Source organism: Cupressus sempervirens, chromosome 10, assembly GCF_028749045.1.
Source record: "Cupressus sempervirens isolate cs-2001-9-10 chromosome 10, ASM2874904v1, whole genome shotgun sequence".
In the NCBI taxonomy this organism is placed as follows: domain Eukaryota; kingdom Viridiplantae; phylum Streptophyta; class Pinopsida; order Cupressales; family Cupressaceae; genus Cupressus; species Cupressus sempervirens.
The window spans coordinates 625087670-625113078 of record NC_143127.1 but is presented as its reverse complement, the minus strand read 5'-3'; the positions used below and the strand labels follow the sequence as shown (position 1 = coordinate 625113078).

General features: G+C 33.9%; 1 protein-coding gene across 1 annotated transcript in view; it reads right to left on the bottom strand.

The window, feature by feature from the left end:
- Positions 1-6465: 6465 nt before the first annotated feature.
- The window catches only part of LOC149535395 (aldehyde dehydrogenase 1-like), a 95544-nt gene continuing 76600 nt past the window's right edge, over positions 6466-25409 (bottom strand). Inside the window, exons 8-10 of the mRNA XM_089807783.1 lie at positions 7475-7612; positions 7313-7374; positions 6466-7185 (exon numbers count right to left, since the gene is read on the bottom strand). Coding sequence (XP_089663909.1) covers positions 6912-7185; positions 7313-7374; positions 7475-7612 — 474 coding nt within the window. The 3' untranslated portion in view covers positions 6466-6911. The remainder of the gene's footprint in view (positions 7186-7312; positions 7375-7474; positions 7613-25409) is intronic.

Genomic DNA, 25409 nt, shown 5'->3' with positions numbered 1-25409 from the left:
ATACACTGTGACTTGTACAGTGGATGATTATGCATTCTGGTTATGCCAAGTGGCATCCTTTGTAATTGTATATTATTTATTGAGTTCGTACTTGTGATTATTTTGTGATGTGGATTTTGCTTGTGTTAGATTTAATATTAATAAACTTTTACATGTGATTCAACGTCATGGAACCCTTGCGAGATGTAATATGTCTATGATGGTTGTATGTATGTGAGTTATTTCTTCTGCTATTTTATCTCTTGTTGTTTATTATCTTTAAAAAAATGTTTGGCAAACTTAGTGAAACTTTACGTTAATTTCTTTTGGGTTTCCTAGCAAAGCGTTACAAACCAATCTTGAATTTATTTTCACTCTTGATTTTATTATTCATTTTCTTCTTCACAAAAAATGACAAATAATTTAAAATTCTACCTTATTAACATTAACTTCTCATAATTATTGTTCTCCTTGAGAACTTATATTGCTAACACAATCAAGCATACTTTGCACATCAATCAACCCAAAACAAATGCAATTAAAACTTAAGACATAACTTACCAAAGATGCAAAATTTGCAATCGATGTCACTTCTGAAAGGGCAAAACAACAAATTTAACATTACGATTCTTCCCTTGAGCCAAAGCGATAACTGTAAAAGCTAAACCGAGATCAAGTACCACAAAAATATCTATCCCATTTTCCTTTTTGTTCCTCACTAAGACTATCTTATGAGATTCACTCGATTATGTAATAAACTTGTCATATTCAAAAACTTTTAAAACAAGTAGTTTGCATGTGTTCGCATAATGACTAGGGGAGAGGAACTAGTAGTCGTGATACCTAACTTCGTCAACATGTAGCCGCTACATGGGTTCTCGTAAGACCTACGTTTTTTTTTTTAAATGTAAAATGGACATTGAACCACCTACAACTAAGGTTTGAAGGTGTGACTCATCACGCAACTCGTTAAAACAGTGCACGTAGTGAAATGTGTCTAAAAAATGACTTTTTGAACATCCGACCACAGCTTAATCTAAAAATCTCTACTAATTGAATTTAAAATCATCACTTGTTGTTAATAGAATATTGTATAACTATATGAAATATAACATATATGCAACTTAAATGGACCAAATAGTTATTATTAATCATAAATATTTGTTATATATAACTTTTATAAATAACACAAAAAGACACATACTTTAACACAAAAAAATTATTTGTTGTTACAAAAATAACACATTATTATATAAAATACAACATATATCCAACACAAAGGGACCATTGGTTGAACACTAATTTTTTCTCACAATCTCACACATTTCATAAGAAAATACAAGGCATTTATTGGTATTCACCTTTTATATTTGTGATGATACATATTATTGATATGGTTTACTTTATGCATATACATTGCTACCCCAATAGTTGTACACATAAGAATAGTATGTCTACACTAAGATATCAATGTTTATTTAAGTGAACATATTATGTTTTAAGTGACACACACATATTAGATAGCTATGATATTTTGTTTGAAACAAAAAGTTATTTATTTCACTCATTAATGAATTCATTTATTTATTTTTTCTATAACATTTATAAGTTTTCATGTGTTCAAATATTGGTATATTTTTTATCAACATTTAGAATTTTTTATATTTACAAATAGATCAATTAATTACAATATATAGTAAAAATATGTTGGAAGATTGGACTCTATGTTCACAATAGGGTGATCGACTATTGGACCCCGCTCAACTATTGGGTCCTCTCCCCTAGTTTAACCACATTTAAAACATTTGACAATCTTTTGTTATGATCTCACTAAGTGAACCCTAAAATTGCATTGATTAGCCTTGGGACATACATAACAAACTCCATGAAAGATACGCTTCATCCCATTTCTCTTAACCGGATTAGATACCTGACTGCTGCAATGATTTACGTTATGACCAAACTTGTGACAACTAAAGTATTTACATTTTCTTCCTTCCTGTGCTTGTATTATAGTCTTATGAACAAAAAAAGTTGTCAATTCGAAATCTGGTATGGATGTAGGTTTAAAATTCATTGAAAAATCATTTGGGTTTTCAATTATGTTCACCCCAAATTCATTAAAAGTTCCATTGTCCAAATTAAAAGACTTTCAAATTCGTCCACAATTCTTATCAAGTTCTTTTGAGAGAGTTTACCTAATTGTGGTAGAATTTTGAGTGAATTTGAACCGAACCAAATTTTACAAATTAAATCTTGAATTCTAGTAGGGAGAAGCGAATATGGTAACTTAGAAAAACTCTTGCATATAAAGCAATGACTATTACATAATGGGTACCTTGGAGCATTCAATTGGCTTCTTGTGGATAATCTTGAATTCTTCCTTGACCTCAAACTTTGCTTCAACTTCAACTTCCTTATCTTTTCCTTTGACCTTCTGATATGAACATTCATCGATAAAATGTAATCCTTTCTTATCTTTGTAAGACTTTTGCAGTACCCAAAGTTGATCCAAAATAGTGATGCTTCACAAACTTTAGCTTTACATTTCAACTTCCTTATTTCCCGATCCACCTTCTCATTTTAATCATATTTCTGCTTGATAATGCTTTTGAGATTTTCTTCAATTCTTTTCCATTCATCCATCTTTTACCTTCTCATTTTAATCATATTTCTGCCTGATAATGCTTTTGAGATATTCTTCGATTCTTTTCCACTCATCCATCTTTTACTTGATAGTATCTTATATATCACCTTCGATCCTCTTCTAATCTTCCATATTCTGCTTGATGCTCCTTGAGAAATTCTTCAATGTTTTTGCAATCATCATGTTATTGTTTCAGATCCGTGGCATTCTACTTTGATTCATTCAACTCCTGGATCACTTCTTGTGTTTTTCTTTTAATTCCAAATATGCTTCCTTAGCTTGGAGATGCAAGAAATTGTTTCCTTAATGTTTTCTTTCAATACCTATTTTTTGATTTAGTGATTTTCATACCATCCAATATAAAATGCAGATTCTCATCATAGTAGCACTCTCCTGCCATTTGTTCAAACTGTCAAGATCTCCCTAATGTGAATAAGCTCTATTTGTAAGAGACCAAACTTCGATACCAATGCTAAATGAGTTGAATAATTGAGCCGGGGAGAGGGTTGAATCAGTTATTCCAAAACACTTTTCTCAAACTTAATTAATTTGATACAAAATCAATCATTCAGATAATTAACTTTTCTCAAACTTAATCAATTTGATACAAAATCAATCACTCAGATAATTAAAAATGATAATAACTTGAAAATGAAAAGGCAATAAATACAACACTAGAATTAACATGGAAACACAAGAAGGATAACAAACACAAAGAAACTATTTCTCATGAATGTAAATTTCAGTTAAACTGACCCCAGTTAACGTGATTTTTACATGGGCTTGCTACAAGCAAGGCATACTGTTGGTACAGCTAACGACCCTGCATCTGTGCGTGCATGAAACAATTCTAGTTGAAGGTACACACAACAACTAAAAGCAACAAATCTGATTGACAACCTTTTGTCAACCTTCACCAGCCTTCTGCAAAACTGAATACTCTTGTTTGTTACAAGCCTTTTGCCTTCTCTACTACTCTACACACTTTTTTATTCTACTCCCTTCGCCATAAGTATTCATTCACATAATCATGCTTATCACATCATCTTCAGCACACTTAATCACTCCCATCAAATAGATGTTTATTATATATATTACAATAATGAACATATGTTCGCCTAGCACAAAATATGTCAGCTTGGATTATAAGAAGATATTTTCAACACACAAGCATCAAACCTAAAAGACGGGTGAATCAATTATTCCAAAACACTTTTCTCAAATTAAATTAATCTGATATAAAACCAATCATTTAGATAAGTAAAACTGATAATAACTTGAAAGTGAAAAAGCGGTGAACATCACAACACTAGAGTTAACATTAAAACCCAAGATGCAAAACAACCACAGAGAAGCTATTTTCTCATGAATGTAAACATCGGTTAAAGTGACACTGGTTAAAATGATTTCTACAAGGGCTCACTAGAGGTAAGCCTCATGTCGGTTGGGCTAACTACCCTGATACAAAATATTTAATTACAAAAAGTCTTAAAGATTATGTGAATTGACATTGTTGCATTTGTACATGCATGAAACAGTTCCAGTTGAAAGTACAAACAACAACTGACAGCAACAGATCCGACTGGCAATATTTTACCAGCCTTCACCAACCTTTTGCAAAACTGAATACTCTCATCTGTTACAAGCCTTCTACCTTCTCTGATACTCTTCATTCTTCCTATTCTACTCACTTCACCAGAGTATTCATTCACATAATCGTGTTTGCATCACATCATCTTCAGCGTACATAATCACTCCCTCTCCTCGAATCGAATAGATGTTCATTATATATATTAGAATAACAAACATATGTTCGCCTAGCACAAAATATGTCATCTTGGATTATAAAATATCTATTTTCAACACACCAGACCTAAAAGATAAGTCATACATATAAGAACTTCCTACCATGCTACCACAGGACCCAAAACTAGGTCATGTATAAGATAAACGTGTTACACATCACAATCACTAAAATATAAAAATATTATGGACTGATGAGAATGCCACAACCAAGATATCTTGATCTACAATTTTTTTGTACCAATCGAAGGATTGTACAAGATAGGAACCTGTCTGAAATTAAATACAACTGTCATTACCAAGATCCCCCGATAAATTGCATGAATATCCAGGTAACTTTGAAATACAATAGCTAACAAAATCCATCCAAAATCACACAATTTTGCATCCACCTAATATCATGGATTAACCAAAATGATATTTCACTGTTACCGGAGCAAAGACATCCAACCACATAAATTATTACTATAATATACTGAATGGAAAAATATTTGATTTGTACTTCACCAGAGCACGACCAACCAGTACAGGAATTTGACATCGATGACAACAATGTCAACATCTCAACAATGCATGGGAAACTTTAAAAGATTTAACGCTTTTGGTTGACAGATTATAAGCAACTCACTAAATTTTGGCGCAGCTTGAGAGAGTTTAAGATTAGGGATTTAAAGAATTTTCAAATGGTTGACTTGCTTTAAACATAGGGTCACGCTTTGTTTTCATTCACATATAATGTTATTTGTTTACAATCCTTTTGCTGCAACTTGAATAGGGTCAAACAGAGAAGAGTGGATAGCAGGATGATGTTGATGGAAGGGTTAGATTTAATCACCATTAACTGATTAGATAGGCGAGCAACGCAAGTGCACATGCACATCTCCCCTTGTTCATTAATAGTTTTGAAGAAAAACGTAACAGATCCTTGGCTGTACCATGCATTCAACCTTTTTTAAATTACTGTTGTCGAAATGTTTTCTGAAGTTCCCTACTGAATTCAGAATTTGCTGGTATTCATTAGATAATAAAAGCTGAAAACACAGATATTTGAGCCAGGGAGTTCAACACCCAGTTTAGTAGATCAAGAAGGGTCCTTTGGAAGAAAAAGCCAAAGCTAAGCTATCTAAATCTTTTGATTTTGCACAGTTTTTTTATCAAATGCTTTCAAGTTTTCAACACAGAAGAGGACCATGCTCTAGTTCTCAAGAGACTTTCATTTTTCACAAAATTTTACAATGTGCTGAATCTGTTACAACAGCCGGTATGACTTTGCTGAGATCTAGAGTTTGGATTTAGAGACGAAAAACTTTTTGCAGGGTTTGGAGGTTAAACAATCTTCAACTTCGGCAAAATGTCAAGATATGCATCCAATTTCCACCAAAGTGGAATGCAAGGCTTTGGCCTACCTTCATTACAGTTATAGAGTGTTCATCACCGAACCTGTACGATTCCCAACACTATTATTTTCACTTCACCAAAACCAAAATTGTAAACTCTTGGGATGGTTGTGCTTCACAAAAGGTGATCTTGCATACTTTTGGGTTGGCGGAAACACTAAGAACTAATTTGCTTTACCGTTTTCTAAAGCTTATGTTACAGTGATAGGGGAAATGCTCTAAATGATGTTTTCAAGTTACCTACCAAATTGTGAGTTGTATGTTGTTCTGTATCTAGTGCGGGATCTTAATCTAGCAGCAACATCTCAATCATTCCATTGTAACATGTTTAAAAGCAAGTCATAATCAACAAATAGAAATTGCACAACCCAAAAAGTACGGGAAAAATGGTAGCTTTTGGAGCTTGGATCTGCACATCTCATAGACATCATATTGTAAAGCTATTAGTCTGGATGCTATAATGCCCCCTTTGTTCCAGTAAAGATAGGTGCCCATCGCTACCTCGATCAAAATCCAAATGAACTAGAGATCGGGTATATGAAAAAAATTACAATTGTTCTCTTCTGGTTTATGTTGACATGTTTAAACTTTACGAGCAACAGCAATAAGGAATATGTAAAAAATTGCACAACCCCGAAATGTTCAAATGAAATTGGTAGCAATTTCGGAGTTCAGTTCTATTTCATCTTTCATACATCTTATTGCACTGATATTTGTAAATAATAGTGCTTGCACAAATTCTACATAATACATTTTTTTATTAGGGAGATAAAACAGATCTAAACCCTATACAAATGGATTTTGCTGGGATCTGAAACTCTCTTGTTGAATGCTGCTAACAGAAAGCACACAGATACACAGTTTGAATCAGAAAAAACTGAACATGAGAGCCCCCACTGTTACATTAAAAGGATGGACCTCCAAACAAATCACAATATGTTTTGAAAGACTCCCATAACCTTCACAATAGGTTCTGAAAAGGCTCTCATAAACCTTCAAATGATGTATCACCAAAATACTTGTTAATATTACATATAACTATTCTAATTGATATAAGTAACAGAGATCAATAAATAAGTGATCTATTACAACCATGGGGATTCGTAAACAGGGCAAATAACACTTTTAACCTGCATGTAACTTTCAAGACCATATATACACTTTTCTCTCCCAATGCCACTCATCTTGTAACCACCAAAAGGGGCATCCATGTCAGTTACTAGGTAACAATTGATCCAAATCACTCCTGCACGAAGGGATCTAGAAAGTCTATTTGCAACATTTATATTTTTGGTTACTATACCGGCTGCAAGACCATATATTGTTTTGTTTCCTCTTTCTATCACTTCCTCCACCGTCCTACAGTTAAAAAGGTTATTTTAGCATCAACCTTGTAAGAAAATCATCAAAATATGAAAAATATCTAATCTTGCATAAAATTCTAAAATAAATATTGTTAGTAAGTACCAACTTCGAAGTAACTCACCTAAATTTCAAAATAGACATGACTGGTCCAAATATTTCATCTTGGGCAATCTTCATACCATCCTGTAAATCACGGCATAAGCATGACAAATAGATAAATGTAATCAGAATACTTCATAAAATAAAAAGCTTGCGATGAAGTGCCACAAACTTCTACAAATACCTGAACATCAGAGAATATGGTAGGTTCAACATAGAATCCTTTGTCACCCCAACATTTACCTCCAATCAACAAATTTGCTTGCTCTTTCTTCCCAAGCTCAATATACTTCAATATTTTATCAAACTGTGCCTTGTCCACCTATAAAGTGACATGAAATGAAGTCTGAATATAAAAGGAAACGAATACAATAAAGCAAAATATAATGTAGCTTGTGGAGCATTGTTGTTAATACAAGTATGGATGTATCTTTTTTGAGGAAAAATTATCATTATCAAATGTATTTTATTTTCATTTTAAGAAGAGTTAGTGTATTTACTATTTACATAAAAGATGTTGATAGGATAAGAAAAAAATAAATATATATAGAATTTAAGAGATATAAAAGAAAAAACTATTCAAGAAACACAAGTAAAAGGTGTATTGGTTTAAGGTTAGGGGTACTTTTTGTTAAAATATTAAGATTGACGTTAAAAATTTAGTTGTTAGGTTAGTAGTTGGGTGGAAAGTTATTCTCAAAAGATAAAATAATGGCTTTATAAAATCAATGCATAATAATGTAACCAAATTATTTGAGAAATCCATATTTAATAATATTTGCAGCGTAAATGCTTTTCTCTTTTTTATTTGCTGTTCAACAATTTTTAGAGATGATAGTCACCTCACAGAGTCTCTCTTCTCTAGTAGATATGAGAGAACTGAGGAATTCAGTTTTCAGCTGACATTAGATCCCAGAAAATATGGAGATTCTCAAACTCAAGGTTATGAAGTTTTCAACAGAGCTTCTCTTAACTTTGCCATCAAAAATTTTGAAAGGCAAAAGAGTTTGTAGATAAAACTCTCACGATTCAAAAGCTGCAATTTTCCTATTGCTGCTCAATCAATATTTATTTATCAAACAAACTAGATTAAATATTTGATTGTATTGTATCTTTCTGTCTTCGTAAGTTTTGTTTATATTCAAAAAGTTTGACAGTACCCTAAGCTTTTATGATTTATATCTTTCAAAAAGTCAATTCACAGGAATTTTGATGATGATTTATAGTAGAGGGAAAATTGTTCAGAAAAATTAATAATATTCATTAATGTGTCATTCAGATTTTTTTCTAAATTATTGATGATTGCTCAAAATTTTATGTACCAAAATAACATCATTATTTTTTTTTTTAAATTTAATAAGCATATCTTCAAAATATGTATGTTACATTAGAATAAACTAAAAGGTTCTAAACTATATTCTAAATATTACTGTTGTCTTTGATAGTGTTTTATCCGATAAATGATTTTGACTGGAGCTATGAACCAAGGAGGGATTTGAAAGGACCTTTCTACATTAAGAAAAGGTAACAGCAACATGGCTCGTGAACCAAGAAACGGACCTTAAAACCAAAAAGATCCTCAAAAAAAAAACACAACAACTACAAAAGGGCAGCCATAACAATTATCATGGAGTTTATGTTAATGTTTTGAACCAGAATATAAGAATGCAACAATCAGAAATACAATAACAGATGACACACTTATTATCCTGAAAAAAACCCTCCTACTCAAAGAAAAAACCCAGCCACACCAAAAAACTTCCTCCTTTATTATGATCTCAAAAATTAATTACAAGGCTTTCAAGCTTATGCAGGATAATAGTCTTTCTCAAAGATTTTTGACTCTCAATAGTCATCAGAAATATACTGATATCAAGAACAATAATCACGCTGCAATCCTGTAGCTTAGGAACTCAACATCAAAATGATCATCCTTACACACAATCATTCATCCAACAAAATTTCGAACTGATGTAGACATAGATTGTATAAATACTGATAATAATTCCAGAAAATAACACAACTCCTCTTGATGGTAATCTCAGATGAAGCCCCAAAATAAAATACACCTCTGCAAGTGAATGAATACTACAGAAAAACCAACACTCGCAGCAATTCAAGTATGACTGCTTGGAAAATGATGAGGCATCTGCCGTTACAACCATCCACCATGGCAAGAAAATGTGGAATGGCACACACATAAAGAGTGATGTGAGTTGACACCAAAGGAACCGATGGAACCATGAGGAGAATCGACACTTCATATCAAAGCCAGCACAGACAAAGAAATGTCCAAATAATTTCCCCAACAGTTGAAAGCTCCACATTGATGCCATTAAACAACACGTGCAAGTGAGGCTGATTCGGCAGCTGAGTCATTAGCCACTGAATATCAATACATAGAGGGACAGTTGCAAGCGAAGTCAAAGCTCGAACATTACAGGAGCAGCTTGGTATAACACAGCAGAAACACAAAATATTCTGAAGATCAAAACTGATAGGGGCATAACCAAATATACTCAAGCATCAAACAGCAGATGAATCTCAGAGAACTCTCAGCAATCATCTGAGATAAAAACGATCTCTCTCGCAACTACAATACTCAACTGTTTCCTCAAAAAAAACAAGAAAATTACTGCGAAGGGGCAGCCATAACAATTGTCATGGAGTTTGAATCCATACCTCTTTAACGAATTGTGGAAGAGGAATCAAAACCTGACCTATAAGGCCAATGTTTTCTTATTACTACAAAGTATAGGTTAGATTAAATAATAAAATAAATTTGACAGACAGATGATAATTTATAAATAAATCACAGGTTAGTTAATTGTTAGCTATGTTCCTTTGGACTTGTTGGATTATTTTGGGCATAACTTTACCAGAGTGTCACTGTGCCCAACTGATTGCATGATTGTCTCTATAAAATAGCTATCTTTAATGCTCGAAATTCTGAAATCAGTGGCCAACAAACAAGAGAGAATGGCTTCTTGTTCTCTGCACTTTAGGCTCTGCTAGACCTGGTAGGGAAACTCTATCTTCAATATCAGAAATTCTAACCCTTATGCTCTGAGATATTGGCATAAAGGAGTAGGTTCTCACACCTGTATTAAGGTCTGAAATGATCCTGCCTCAGACTAGCTAAATCCTTAATATTTTATCTTATTCGGCACTTTGAGAACATGATACAACTTGAACAGATAAACAAAAAATAAAAATTATTGTTTTGATTTTACAGTCTGAGCATCTAGGTTTTTGGTCTTGGCCAGGATACTCTCAGATAGGTAACTATCCAGGGTAATAGAGTCAAATTTTACATGCAACTGACTTTTCCTGATAATGAAACTTGCTACTGAGAGGACTGATAATGATTCTGCGTTACAAAAATATGTCCAACAAGGCATTTACTTGCAAGTCTACTTATTGATCATTCAATATAATACATATTTGCCCATTTCTTATTCAGAACATGTGTAATCCATCTCTTGAACAGAAGAAACACACAAGATTGTCATGCCCTGACAGGACATAGGCAACAATTATATATATAGATAGTTGCTGGCTGACTCCTATTCTATACACAAAATTAACTTGATACCTATCTTTGACTAAACTTAATATACTCTATACTGGACGACAACACCTTGGCATATGTCTAAGATGTATATAGATAAAGATTAAATCATCCAAGATTGCTATTGGATACATTATATTATGAAGATTGGTGAATAATTAATGAGGAGCAGTGATCATTAAAAGAAAGAGATTATTATTTAAAAGCAAGCAACTAACAAGTTTAAGAGCTAAAAGGTCTCCACAATTCCTAACAATATTCTTTATCCTTGTGAATTTTGATTGTGTACAATTTTTTGAGTCAACTTTTGGGTCACACTCTAGAAACCATCATCAGGACAAAAGAGAACTCACAAAGAAAAATAAAAGTTCAAGAACTAGGTTCCACAATCCATAAAGATATTCTTTATGATTGTGTGACATTGCGACTGATAAATTTGGAGCCGGTGCAAGTGCGAAATGGAAAGGGGGAAGAAACATGTAGCCACAAGTGATGGGTGGTTATGTAGAAAATTCAAAAGACACCTCTTTGGGCACCCATTTAGAAAAATTAAAGAGACGCCACGCCACCTTAGAAGCCCTCCTAGGGAAAAGCTAAAGTGATCTATTGGTTATGTGTTGCATTTCTTGATTGCAAATGTGCTGATCTTTTAGAGGGGTGCAAGTTGTAAGAGGCACAAAAGCACTATAAAAAGGGGCTTGGGATAGAGATTTATGCATTCATGATTGAGTTCTTCAATATAGAGCTTACATAGCAATGCTTGCAGATTTGTAAAGCCCATTTTGGCTAACATTTTGAGATTTTTTGAATCTTGTAATTTTCTTGCATTTCTTGTGTTTTTGTTTTGTTGCTATAGGGTGGAGTAGCCCTTCATCATGGAATGTCTCTATTTTGAGGTCAATTTATTGAGGATACTTAAGCATGAGAGTAATACCAAGTTATACAGCTCATCAGTGGACGATAACATTACAATAGCAATGCTATCTCAGAAATATTTACATTTCGGTCACTAAGGCAGCACTGAAAATGTATAATGACACTGTTAAAGCTGTGCCAATGCCCTGCATTGAATCCATCATCTATAGCTATAATTTCTTGTCTTTCACTGAATGAATATATAAGGAAAGAAACTATTATTGGATCTTGCAGTATCTCCAAGTACCTCTTGTCTTTGTTAGATTAGTATTATAATTTATTTAATATATATTGATGTTTTCTGGTCATACCATATCTTTTTCTAAATTGCTATCTTTGTTTCACTCTAGGTACTATTTAAACTCTCTTCAAAACAATGCCAAATATAATCTTTCTACACAAAAACAATTACAAATCTAGGACAAATTATTATGCTATATTTTACATCTTTTTCACATTGCACCAAACATCTAGGTAATATCCTTACGCCTAGCTCCTTTTTAGTTCTGTCTTGAGTAGATTTGTTAATATTCCTTTTAATAAAATATTTCTAAACTTATTAAAAGAATTTAGTCTTAACCTGTGAACCAGCTGACAACTAAATATGGCAATGAAGGCATCATTTTTCGAATAAATGTTTATTTACAATTTTCTTTTATGCATAAAATGATTGCCTTAACATTGTTACCAATTTTATTATATAAATAAATTATCCTATATATTTTTACTAAGTTGCTATTACAGGCACAAGAACAGCTATAGGTACAACTACAAGAACTAGGTAACGAAATATACAGAATTTTAAAAATTTAATATATTCGATAGTATGATACTTCATCATTGATCAATGCGAATTGCCAAATGATAGCGATAAAGATAAATATTAAATGCCAATTTATAGTTCAAAATTTGAATATCATCATTATATCATATGCCATATAATATATATCACAAATGAAAATCATTACAATTACAAAATTGACAATCAAAAATAATAATTGTCTTCAAACTTCATTGATCATCACAAGAATCTAAATCAAGATCATCATTGTTTGCTTCAAGTTCAAAATCACAATATCACTTAGACTGGAAGTAGTACCACTCCCACAAAGTGGCATGATGGTTTTCAGGGTGTTTTTGTTAGAGAAGTGTAGCTTCCATCGGATTACTCTAACCGATGGAATCAAATGCATAAATGATCTACTGGTGTTGAGCTTTTAATCTCTATCCATTCTGTATTCTGATCTGAGTATTTGATTATCATAATGCATGATCTATAATTAAAAATCATGCATCTATACATATAACAATACACACACACACACACACACATATATTATTAAACATATGAATGTACAATTGGGTTTAATATAATAATCATAGATCATGCTTTGCATCAATAATTTGTATCAATGTTAATTGTGATTATCACAACATACTTATTGATCAAACTAAGCTGTTGGAAGACTGTTATCGGACAGGTTTAATGTATCATGTCTCTACGGGAGACATGTCTCTTACCAAAATATATATACGAAGACCGATATCAATGTCTTGAACAAGTACAAAAATTAATCAGTGCAAAGTCAAGATATAGCAGTGATACTTAACTGCAATACATTGGATTGATATCAATCCTGAGATCATAGCAGATTCATATTAACTTATATCACATTAATTTGATATTGTTATTGTTGTGATATTTTCATCAACAGAGGATATTAAAAGGATTGTTTGATCTGCATATATACCTGCAAAACAGTGATTAAATTAAAAAATCTATTAGCATATAAATCTGATCAAACTTTATCATGGTATCAGAGGCAGCATAAGGAAGATCCATATCAGATTTATAAGAGATCGTCTAAACTGCCTTTAGAGTTCTTTATATACTCTACAAAAAGGTGAACAACTCCAGATTCGAGGATCAACTTGAAGGAGCATCAAACTTTGTATCTTGGAAATTTAGAATAATGCTTGCCCTAAAAGAACATGAGTTAAGAGACATTTGTGGAAAGGAAACATCTACACCTTGTGAAGGCAGTGAGAAACATCAATGGATGAAAAACAACAACAAAGCCACGAAGATATTTTTGAATGCTGTAAAGGATCATATAGTTCCAATCATATCAAAATTAGATACTGCATATGACACGTTCACAACCTTAGAGAACATGTATGAGATAAATAATACAAGTAGGGCTCTTGCTCTAAAACAACAAATTCACCATGTGAAAATGAACAAGGGTGAATGCATCACATCATACTTCATAAGGATAACAGACTTAAGAGACCAACTATCCACCATTGGCCACACAATTGATAGCAAGGAGTTAACCATGTTGGCTCTAAATGGACCCCAACATTTTGGGAATCATTCATTCAAGGAATAAGTGCTCGATCTAAACTTTGTAAGTTTGATCATTTAAAAACTGATTGTATTCAAGAAGAGTCAAGATTGATCACAAGGGGGATTATATATTCAAGTACTCAATTCTCATTCTCACAAGGGTAAGAAAGGAAACTTCAAAAGAAGAAAGACAAAGACTCAAGTGGAAACTCTCATCTAAGAGGAGGGACATGTCTAAAGTAAATTTTTCAGATGTGACAAATATGGTCACTATGCGTTGAAGTGTCCTGGAAGGCCTAAACCTCAAGCCTTTATTGCTGAAGTTAGTAAGACGAGCTCGGAAAAGGACTCTGAAAGATTTGTATTTTATTCAGCCATGTCGAGTCACTTGTCTACCAGTCTTAACACTTGGGTGCTTAATAGTGGAGCATCTCGTCATATTACAGGATTTAGAGAACACCTTGATAGCTTGGTGGAAAATTCAAATGAGAAGTTACCATTGGAGATGACTTCAACTACCCTATGAAAGGAATCAAGACTTGAACTATACAAGTATAATCAATTTATCCTTTCTTTATTTTTAAGTTTTTTTATCAAATTTGCAATGTAACCGTGTTAGTTTTAAGTCATATACAATCTCTTTTAAAAAACCTATTTAGCATATAATCGTTAATGTTATGAGTAGAATTTTTGTGTAAAGACGTGAGACACTTGTTTGAAAGCATCTATCTCCAATTGACAGGTGTAATATTTGTGTCAAGTATCAACCGTAATGTGGTTTCAATTTCAGCCCTTGAAGACAAAGGATATTGAATTACCTTCATGGATGGTAAAGTTCTAGCTTGACCCAAGAATTCAAACATCAAGAAAGCTCACACTAGAGGAATTCGACACAAATGCCTATACAAACTTTGCACTTCTCCTTCTCAAGCCTTAATTGATGAATTCTCTAATACTTGTGATATTTGGCATAGAAGATTAGGGCATCTGCACTTCCGTGCTCTACCTTCAATAGAGAAAATGGTAACAGGTTTACCTAACCTTAAACAAGAACATGAAGGAAATTGGACAGGATGCTTTGGGAAAGAACACCAAAGGAAACTTTCATAGTAGCGAAAGTAGATCTAAAGATATATTAGAACTTATTCATTCAAATTTATGAGTAACTACGACAGTAACCTCTTTAAGAGGATTTTTGTATTATGTTATTTCTAAGGATGACGATTCAATGAAAACATGGATATATTTTTTGAAATGTAAAGAATTTGATAAAGTCCTTATGAGGTTTAAGGAATTCAAGGCTCTAATAGAAAATATGTCAAGTAAAAGGATCAAAACCTAAGATCAGATAATGGAGGGGAATACACATCTGATAACTTCAAAACCTTTTGTAATAATGTTGGGATTAAGAGGGAGTTTGATGTTCCTTACAAACCTCAACAAAATGGATGGTGGGAAGGAGAAATAGGACAATAGTATAAGCAACTAGAGTCATGATGCATGACAAAACCTTCATACCTCCTTTTGGGTTGAAGCCCTAGTACTGTTATCTATATTCAAAATAGATGTCCCCGTTCTCATTTGGATAACAAAATCCCCGAAGAGGCATTTACAAAGATAAAACCTGATACAAGCCACTTGAGAATCTTTGGCTGTCCCATTTGCATTCATACCCAAAGAAAAGAGATGCAAACTAGAACCCTCAGGGAAAAAAGGGAATATTTGTTGGCTACAATGAAACATTTAAAGCCTATATGATTTACATCCCTGGACAAAAAAATAATTGAGCAAGGCAGAGATATGGAAGAGGATCATGTTTCTCAGACTCAGAGAAAGACTCGTGAGCATATGCAAGATGATAATCAAGATGAATCAATGGATTTTGCTGATGAGCCTACAAACACTATTGCAAATTGGAAAACACCTCTATGGGAAAGAAAGATGATTCTAGAGGCTGAAAATATGCATCTCCAAAATCAACTTTTAGGGAAAGAAAAAGACCGAATAGATACTCCATCTATGTTTCCTTTATGAGTAAAATTATCAAACCAGAACCTTCTAATGTAGAGGAAGCTTTTAAACATCAAGTTTGGAAAAATGTTATGACAAAAGAATATCAATCTATTTTTAAGAACGATGTTTGGGACATTATACCTAGACCAAAAGACAAATCAATGGTTTCATCTAAATGGCTCTTCAAAATCAAACATGTTGTAGACAACAATATTGAAAATTATAAAGCAAGAATTGTTGCCAAAGGCTTTTCTCAAAAGGAGGGAATTGATTATGAAGAGACATTTGCTCCAGTTACTCAATACAACTCAGCTAAGGAGTCCCACCTGCAATCTAGCGGTGAATTGGGGAAGCCTCCTTCTTGGAGGTCTTAAGTTCAAAACTCGCATTGTTACAATATTTAAAAAAAAACTCTGTTAATGTTGTGATTTCTATTGCTGCTTCAAAAGGATGCAAAATTCACCAAATGGATGAGAAGACTTCTTTTCTTAATGGCATAATAGAAGAAGAAATATACATAGAGCAACCTTAAGGATTTCTAATACATGGTAATGGTTCTCATGTTTGCAAATCAAAGAATTCTCTATATGGTCTTAAACAAGCATCTTGAGCTTGGTATGAGAGGATAGATCACTATCATTTTAAGTCTAGGCTTCTCCAAGAATGAAGCAGATATGATTCTACTTCAAGGCAATTAATGGTGAAATGTTGATTCTCATTCTTTGTGTTGACAACTTATTAATTATAGGAGAAGACCATCTCGTTGCCGAATGTAAACAAAACTTAGCATATGAGTTTGACATGAAAGATTTGGGCCCCATAGAAGATTTTCTTGGTTTAGAGGTATAGCAACAAACTAATGGTATCATTCTAAAGGAAAATACACTATTGACATTCTGATAAGGTTCGAGATGATGGATTATAAAGCAATAGCCACTCCTATGGAAACAAACTTGCATAAGTTAAAGAAGCAGCAACAAATTCAAAATTGACAGACGCTACTCTTTATTAGCAAATGATTGGATCCTTGATGTACATGGTCAACACTACACCAAACATTTGCTTTGTAGTGAATGCATTTAATCAGTTCAGGTGTGACCCAAGACAGTTACATCTAGTTGCAGTAAAATACATTCTGAGATACCTATGAGGCACAATTGGCTATGGTCTAAAATATAATAATGAAGATCTAAATCTGCAAGGATATACCAATTCAGATTGGGCTGGAAGTATAATTGATCATACAAGCATTCCAGAGAGTTGTTTCAACTTAGGATCAACTATGATATGTAGTGCCTTTCCAACCTAGTCCTTACCAAGAGGTAATAGAGCCTCAAGCCTTGGATTGTAAGCGCAACGAAGTATACTTGATGATTAAATAATTATTGAAGTAGCTAGAAAGATAGGTTTCATTAAGCGAAACACTATGATGTTTAATTATGTGGTTATGCACTAGTTAGAGCATATTCTCATGATGATTCCTTATGATAAAATATGAGATGTTTTGCATTCAAGAAGATTGGGTTAATTTGTTAGGATGATTGTCAATAATTCCTAGACATTGTGCTTTATATATGCTGATGAAATTCTATAGGGATTTAAATTGACATATGCTCATATTGCTAGGGATTTAAATGCCTTTAATTTAAATGCAATATTAAGGTGATTATAGGTTATGTTGTATTGCACCCCTGTTGTGCATAGATTGCCCGTGGGTGCTAGTATGAAGTGAGACGGAGTCGTAGTCACTTGCAAGGTCTACACAGTGTTTCGTTCTCCTTCATTGTGATTATCTATGTTATATGTGCTTCGGCTATTATATATTAAGAGTGTCTTCTCTTGATGTTTGTATGTTTACTGAACAGGTACTGGGTATATTCATCCCAAGTTTTAGAATTGAGTGTGTACCTATATCCCCGACAATGGGCACACAACATAGTAGATCTGACCTTTCATTTTGAGCCAATATCATCCTCATATGGACGATGTATCCGTAACTGATTATTATATTATCCCTTTGTTACATGCTTTGTAAATCCGGATTCATTATGCATTTGTGAAAGACAAATGGTGTGTTTGTGCATTAGAGTTCCCGCAGTTGTCATAGAAGAGAATTTTATTTATAATGTTGAATTTAATTATTTTATATTCTTGACAATTTTGTTATAGAGTTATTCCATTTAACTCGAATTGATTAAATTAACCCAAGTTGAGTTTGTGCAGATTTTTGGGGTTTTAATTTAATTACCTCAAGTGGTTTTATTTTATCCTTTTTGGTTTTGGAGGAAAAAGTGACTTATGATGAGAAATCAGAATTCATTTCTCACTTTTTTTGGATAGCAAGAATTGCTGGAATCCTCTTGTGAGCAATCTGAAGATTTGCTTGTTGAGTTTTGATCCACTTGTTGGATTCTAGCGTGGAGTGGCTCGTCGGATTCATGTCAGGATTGCTCGCCTTTGCCGAATGTGTCAATCCATTTGGTGGTGTTTTTATTTATTCCTATTCATTTTATGTTTTTCTCCATTTGAGAGGTAGGTCTCTTCATTACTCTCTTGTTTCTTTGCGTAATTGCAATTTGTTTATTGTTATTGCTATGTGGGATGTATATATGCTTTTGCCCCACTTATTTGAGCTTTTTCCATGCCCAATTGGGTTTATTTGCATTGTAGGTTTTGAAATGCATGTTTCTATGTCGTTATGCTGCAGGAATTCCGTGAACTGTCCGAAAGTGGAATTTTATTTTAAAAGTGTGTTGTTGGGGACATTCAGAAAAAATGGGTTTTATTTTCATAGCAAAATTCTAAGTTAGATTTTTTACCCTTTTTCATAGCCTCGTTTTGTGTGTCCTCCTGGACTTGTCACTTGCCATTTTTGGCATGATTTAGATTTTGAGGTTGATAGTCTTTGCTTCAAAAAGTATGTTGACCAAATCAGAATGGTCATAGGATATTCTTAGTGTTTTATATCTTCGGTCAAAATTGTCCTTTAATGTTAAAATGCTGATTTTGAACCCTTGTCAGGTTTGGCCAAATATTGATGTTTTATGATCTTGAGCTCCTTGTTGGATTTTGGGGATGTGGATGTTGTCTTGGTTCCTTTAGGGATGTTGGTGTCCTATTTTTTATGTCGGACCATCTTGGGATCCGTGCTCTTGGTGATGAGACCAATAGAGCTTGATTGTGATTTATGCTCTTTCCTTGGGTTCTTGTCTATTTTATGGACACTTTGGTTTTACTTTGGATTTTAGATGCGTGGGTTGAGACTGCATCCTCATAGATTAGTTAAGTTACTCCTACTCGATGGGATCTTGGGAGACCCGTACTCTCAACTTGCAACTGATTGAGTGTCTTCTTGTATTGTTTTTAAGGATCTTATTTGAGCCTTCTATGTTTGCTTAGTTAGTACTTCTTTCTTCTACCTTGTGTTGGTACACTCCATGTTTGAGGATGATCTTGCATGTGATGTGTGGATGTAGGGTGTTGAGACTACATCCAAGTATATAGTTGAGCTATGCTCCTATGTCGAGGTCTAAGTGACCTATGCTCTCGGTATTGAGACCAATTGAGTCACGATGTCTTTTATGGTTTTTGTGACTTTTGAGTCTTTCTTGATTTATGCCTTGCTGCATTATTTTGGGTTATGCCTCATTGTAATGAGATGAACCTAGTTAGTGTTGAGTAGTGGAGTGGAGTGGCTCTCCAAGGTAGGCTATGACACAAAGGGGTCCTAGGGTAACCCTTGGTAGAGTTATTAGTAAGTGCAAACTAAGGAATGAGATTAAAACATGGTGAAAACATGTATGAGACTACCTTGCCATCGTTTGAGGATGTTGATGTGGTGAGTCCTTGCCTTGCCATCAACAAATGTTGATATGGTTTAGTAGAGTTTTCTTGATGAGAGAAGGATTACTCGTAGCCACGTGGGTCATCATGAGCCATGTGATGACATAGCCACTCTCGAGTCTTTTCACCCAACCTTTGTTAGTACTGAGGAGTGACCTTGATGTGCTTGAGTGAACTTGGTATGCACTTTGGATGTTGGTCCTCATGTTGACTATTCTCCATGTTTTACTATATTTTCATTTATGTACATTGCATTGGGTCATGGTACCCTCCCTTGAGTTTATGCATTAGCTTGGTGTGTGTGTTATCACCCTTGCTTGAGTGTTTTCCTTATGCTTGTAGTCGGGTTACTATCTCCATGAGCATGGGGCTTGGGCATTTGGGTTCCATATGGTTCGGAGGCGTTACTAACTATACCATTGTTGGGGACTGGTGAACAAGGATAGACTTCCTCTAGCTACAGGACTTGGATATTGCATGCTCATACTTTCATTACAAAGTTACGTGATGGTACATATGTATATTTGATGTAGTAGATATTGATGCTTAGATTTATCTTGTAACAATTTATGCTTTGATGTCATCGAGTGAATATTGCCTCGATTTTTGTTTTCCTGGTACTCCTGAGTGTGGAGGTTGTTATCTATCAGTTATGCCTTGGTTCCATCTTAGTTTTAGCTTTTACTTCATGCATTTTTTCCTGAAGTTGTTGTTTTGTTGTCTTTGCTTCGAGAATGTTGTCTACGCCATTTCTAATTTGAGAAATCAAACGCATTTCAATGAATTGTCATCTGTGTAGTTCGTCATTTGTGTTTTGTCATCTACACAAATTGGCGTCTGCGCTTGTCATTTGTCGTCTTTGACCTCACTTGATTGTGTCATTTTTGTGTTTGGCGTCTCCGAAGTTTAGCATTTGTGCTTGGGCGTCTCCTAGTTTGTTGTCTCTACCTACCTTCTGTCGTCTCTATCATTTGGATGTTTGATGATGTTTTGAGCTATTTGAGTTGGTTCCTAGGGTGCTCTTAGTGCCTTGCATACGTATTAAATATATACTGATGATATTGTTTATATATACGATGATTCATTTGAGAGGGGTTCCAACCCTCTAGGAGTTAAGATATACATTCCAAATTTCTAAGTTTGACAAGATTTCAGACATAACCAAATTTCAGGATTCAACTTTTGATGTTCAACGTGGTTTCCTTTGGGCTTGACTTTGTTCCCTTGGTTTTTGCATTATCGTGAGGGTCATTGCTATTGGTATTGATTGTGTTATGGTTAGATGGAAATGAACTAGTATGTTTAACCATGCTAGGAACATTTACTTTGGGCTTACAAGGAACATCTTGCTTGAGTTAGATAATGCAGAATCTCCCTCTTGGGATTTGTGGATGATTCTCTAGATCTCTTGTATAGTTCTTGGGAATGTGTGTCCTCCATTCTGTGTACTTGGTTAGCGGCTTGGGAATCTTTGGAATTGTTAGAAAGACTTTCACTTGTGTTTCCAAACATGTTATGCCATGTTCTTATCTTTTGTTGATGCTTAAAGATTGCACTTGGTTAATCTGCATTGTAGTAGGTAACTTTTATTTTTAAAAAATAAATTGGTGCATTTTTATCCTTATGTTCCAAGGATTCCCGGGCGGGGCATTACATGATCTCCTAGTTCAAATTGGGATGGAAGTATAGATGATCAGAAAAGCACTTCAAGGTGTTGTTTTAGCTTAGGATCAGCTATGATCTCCTAGTTTAGTAGTAAGCAATCTTTGGTGTACAAAGTTCTACAGAAGCTGAGTATATTGCAGCATCCATGGGAGTTCGAGAAGTTGTTATGGCTGAGGAAACTTCTTTTAGGATTGTTTGGACAATCCATGGACCCTACTATCATTCACTATGACAACCAGAGTTGTATAAAGCTTTCAGTGAATCCTGTGTTCCATGACAAATCAAAGAATATAAGAATTTCCTACCATTATAGTAAAGACAAGGTGGAAAGAAATGTTTTTCAGTTAAGATATATTAGTACAAATGAACAAACAATAGACATTCTCACCAAGCCTCTCTCCAAGACAAAGGTTGAATACTTTAGAGGTAAGCTTGGTATTGTGAAACTCTTCTCTGAGATTGAGGTTTAGCAATGTAATTGTTGTACTAATATATTCTAAAGATGTCTAATGTGTAAACTCTTTTATTGTCATGTGTGTGACTCCATGACTTCATGGGCCCCTGTGATCATTGTTGAAGATGGTAGCTGCGATAGAGATCTTTATCTCTGGAAATATGAACGTTATTACCCTTATTGTTACGTTCAGCTGAAAAGGACACTTATGTTTAAATTGTAATATTGAATGTAATGACATGTGTCATTCACATGCATTGTGGCATGAATATTCGAAAAGTTATTATTAATTATAGGAGTTATAGGAATCTCAAGAGACCTTTCGGTTATCATGTGAAGAGTCTCTCCTATTGTTATATATTTTGCATCATGCAAAGGATATTGTACACTTGAACATTTCATTATCAATAAAGATATTTTTGTGTTGTGTGATTGGGTTTTTCCCTTCATTCTCGAAGGGTTTTCCCAAGATAATTCTGGTGTTCTTTGTTTCAGCTTTCCCTCTTTCTTATTGCTGATTATCTTCATAGTTTTCTAGGCTCTAGTTTTAACATGGTATCAGAGCCAATTGGAAAGTGTTCACATGTGTTAGTAAAAGTAAATCATTCACAAAACATTGGAGGATAGCACTCGGGGGAAGACTCTAATGATTTGCATATCTATGCATCTATATACTCGAGAATGGAGTTACAGGACCAAGTCTTGCATGGCGAAGTTTAAAGGTGGATGAATATTTATTCAGTCAGAGTATCTAAAGTCTGGATACAGAGTTCAAAGTAACGGTGAAAGTACCATAGCCTGTAGTCCTTGTAACCATCGATGCTTAAATATAAAGATAAGTTTTGTTTTAACTTATTACTGAATATATATTAAATGATTCAGAGTATGTTAGTCGGTTCCTAATTTTATCTATTGGAGTATTTGTATATTTCAATTGAAGGAATATCTGTGATCTGCAAATAATAACATTTTAATTGGTCAAGGGGGACATGGATACGCCTGATGCTTTTCGTGGCCGCTAATATTCGAAAGAGGTTTTGCATGGAACGTATGATGTTAGACATCGATGCATGATTCTGACGAGTTTGTGTGTTCATCTTTTCAAAAGGTCAAATCATTATGTATCAACACATCAATTAACCATTGTCAAATATGCAATGCATTGTGGTGTATTTGTTGTCACTGTCCTTTATAATCCACGATGGTTCTCTCATTTACTTCTCTGTCTTTTATGTTGCAAGACTTGATCTTTTATGCAAAGAGAAGCATGTAACATCAAAGCAGAGGAAAGTAAGTGGCTATTTTAATTTTAGGTGAAGTCACCAAATCCAACAAAAATCAATGGTGGGAATACCGAACAAAGGTTCTTGAGTTGGGGTTCTTCCTTCTCCGCATCATAGATTTGGTCGCTGGAAGAGCATCATCAGGATTATTGGGAGAAATGTCTGTGTATGTTCACGTATTTTGAGTTGCAGAATACAGAGAGTTCCTCCTGTTAATCATCGTTCTTCTATTTGCGCTCAATATGAAACAAGTTATGGTAATGGGAATTTTGTCCATTTTCTTGAGGCAACTATTGGACAGATTTAAGTCCATCAATTTTAGCATAATCGACATGGGGATCTCATGCAGCGTTTTGGTTCTTTCTGAAGAAAAGTCGAAGAATCTGCTATCGAGGATTAAAGCATCAATCATACTTGATGAAGTAATGTTTGGCCCTATAGGAAGTGAACGGATTTGTGTACCGGAAGAATTTTGATCTCCCATGAGAGGTGACAAATTATTAAGGATGTTGGAAATACAAGATGTGCACCTGCGTTTAGAAAACTATTAGCCTCTCCTCATATTCTTGTTTTCATGCGTTAACGATCTGTTACTTTCAGTAACTGTCGATGGTGATGATTTCTTGTACGCAATGCTACATATGGAGAGATTTACGTAACTTTCAACGAAAAAAAAAGGAAGCTAAGTATTTTCTATATTATCTTCCTATCTAAAGTCATCTACTATATTGTCATATATGAAATGGTTAGATTTGGAAAGTTTATGACAAGATTATTTTACTAATCTCTCTTGGTTGCAAATGGATGCTATAGAATCTTTGAGAATGTTTATTCACAGTCACATTTAGAGGGAAGTCTTTGGCATTTTTTTTTTTGTTTTTTTTTTTTTTTTGGTGATATTTGCTTACAGTCTTCAGATTTTGATAAAATATTGAGGAATAGTTTATGAGTATCTTTGTGTAAAGCTCTTTTATCTGAAGATTGTAGATAAATTTCACTCTGTTTTTTTTTTGGAGGAGGATCAACAATTTGTTGGATGGTTTAGGAAAGCTTGATCTTATTCATGGCCACCATGGGTGCACATTGGTCATTATCTCATGCAAGATTGTGTCAAGTCGACACTTTGATTGCATTCTTTAGCTACAAAGTGAGACTTTGTTGTTAAATAGTATTGCATGGAGTTGAAGAGATAAGTATTATTGTGATGTTTATATTATATTCTTATAATTGTAGTGATGCCATGAAATTTATAGTAGCTATTAAGGCATCATTCTGAACCTCTTTGTGTATGTGTGTTTATTGAGATTAGACCACAAAGAGACGAGTATTTATGGTTATATTACTTAAAAAGTGATTATGTTTAGCATTGATATTTGATTTTAATAATCTTTCTTGGTTGCAAAATGCAACAACATAAGGATTGTAGCTCCAGAGGGAGATGTTGAGCTTGAGAGGGAGATTTTAGCTTCAAAGGGAGGCTTCATAATTAAGAGGGAGTGCTTATGGAAATCTCTTAATTCTCTCATATGCTTGTGATGCTTGTGGTATTTATAAAATTTGAGACTTAAATGGAATCAAGTCTTAGTTTGATTATTGTCTATTTTATTCGTGTGTGAATAAATGAGATTGTAAGATCAGCTATGATAACTCTTTCACTATGCGATAGTGAACATCATGTTGAGAGAGTCCATGATGTCATCACATTGAGAGATTCCGTGATGAGAGTTGGATGTCATGTTGAGAGATTCCATATCAGTTCACGTTGAGAGAGTCCGTGAATAAAGGTTTAGCTGTGAGTCTTACTAAATCTTTTCATGTTGAGTGATTCCATGAATATGATTGATTGTTATAGATTTTCATGTTGAGTGATGCCATGAATATGATTGATTGTTTCATATTTTCATAGGATATATGAGATGAGATTTTATCATTAACATTTTGGTTGCAGTCTTGTGTGATTGTTCACCTAAAGATCTCTCTCTGGCTAAGAGGGAGTGTTGAAGATGGTAGCTGCGATAGAGATCT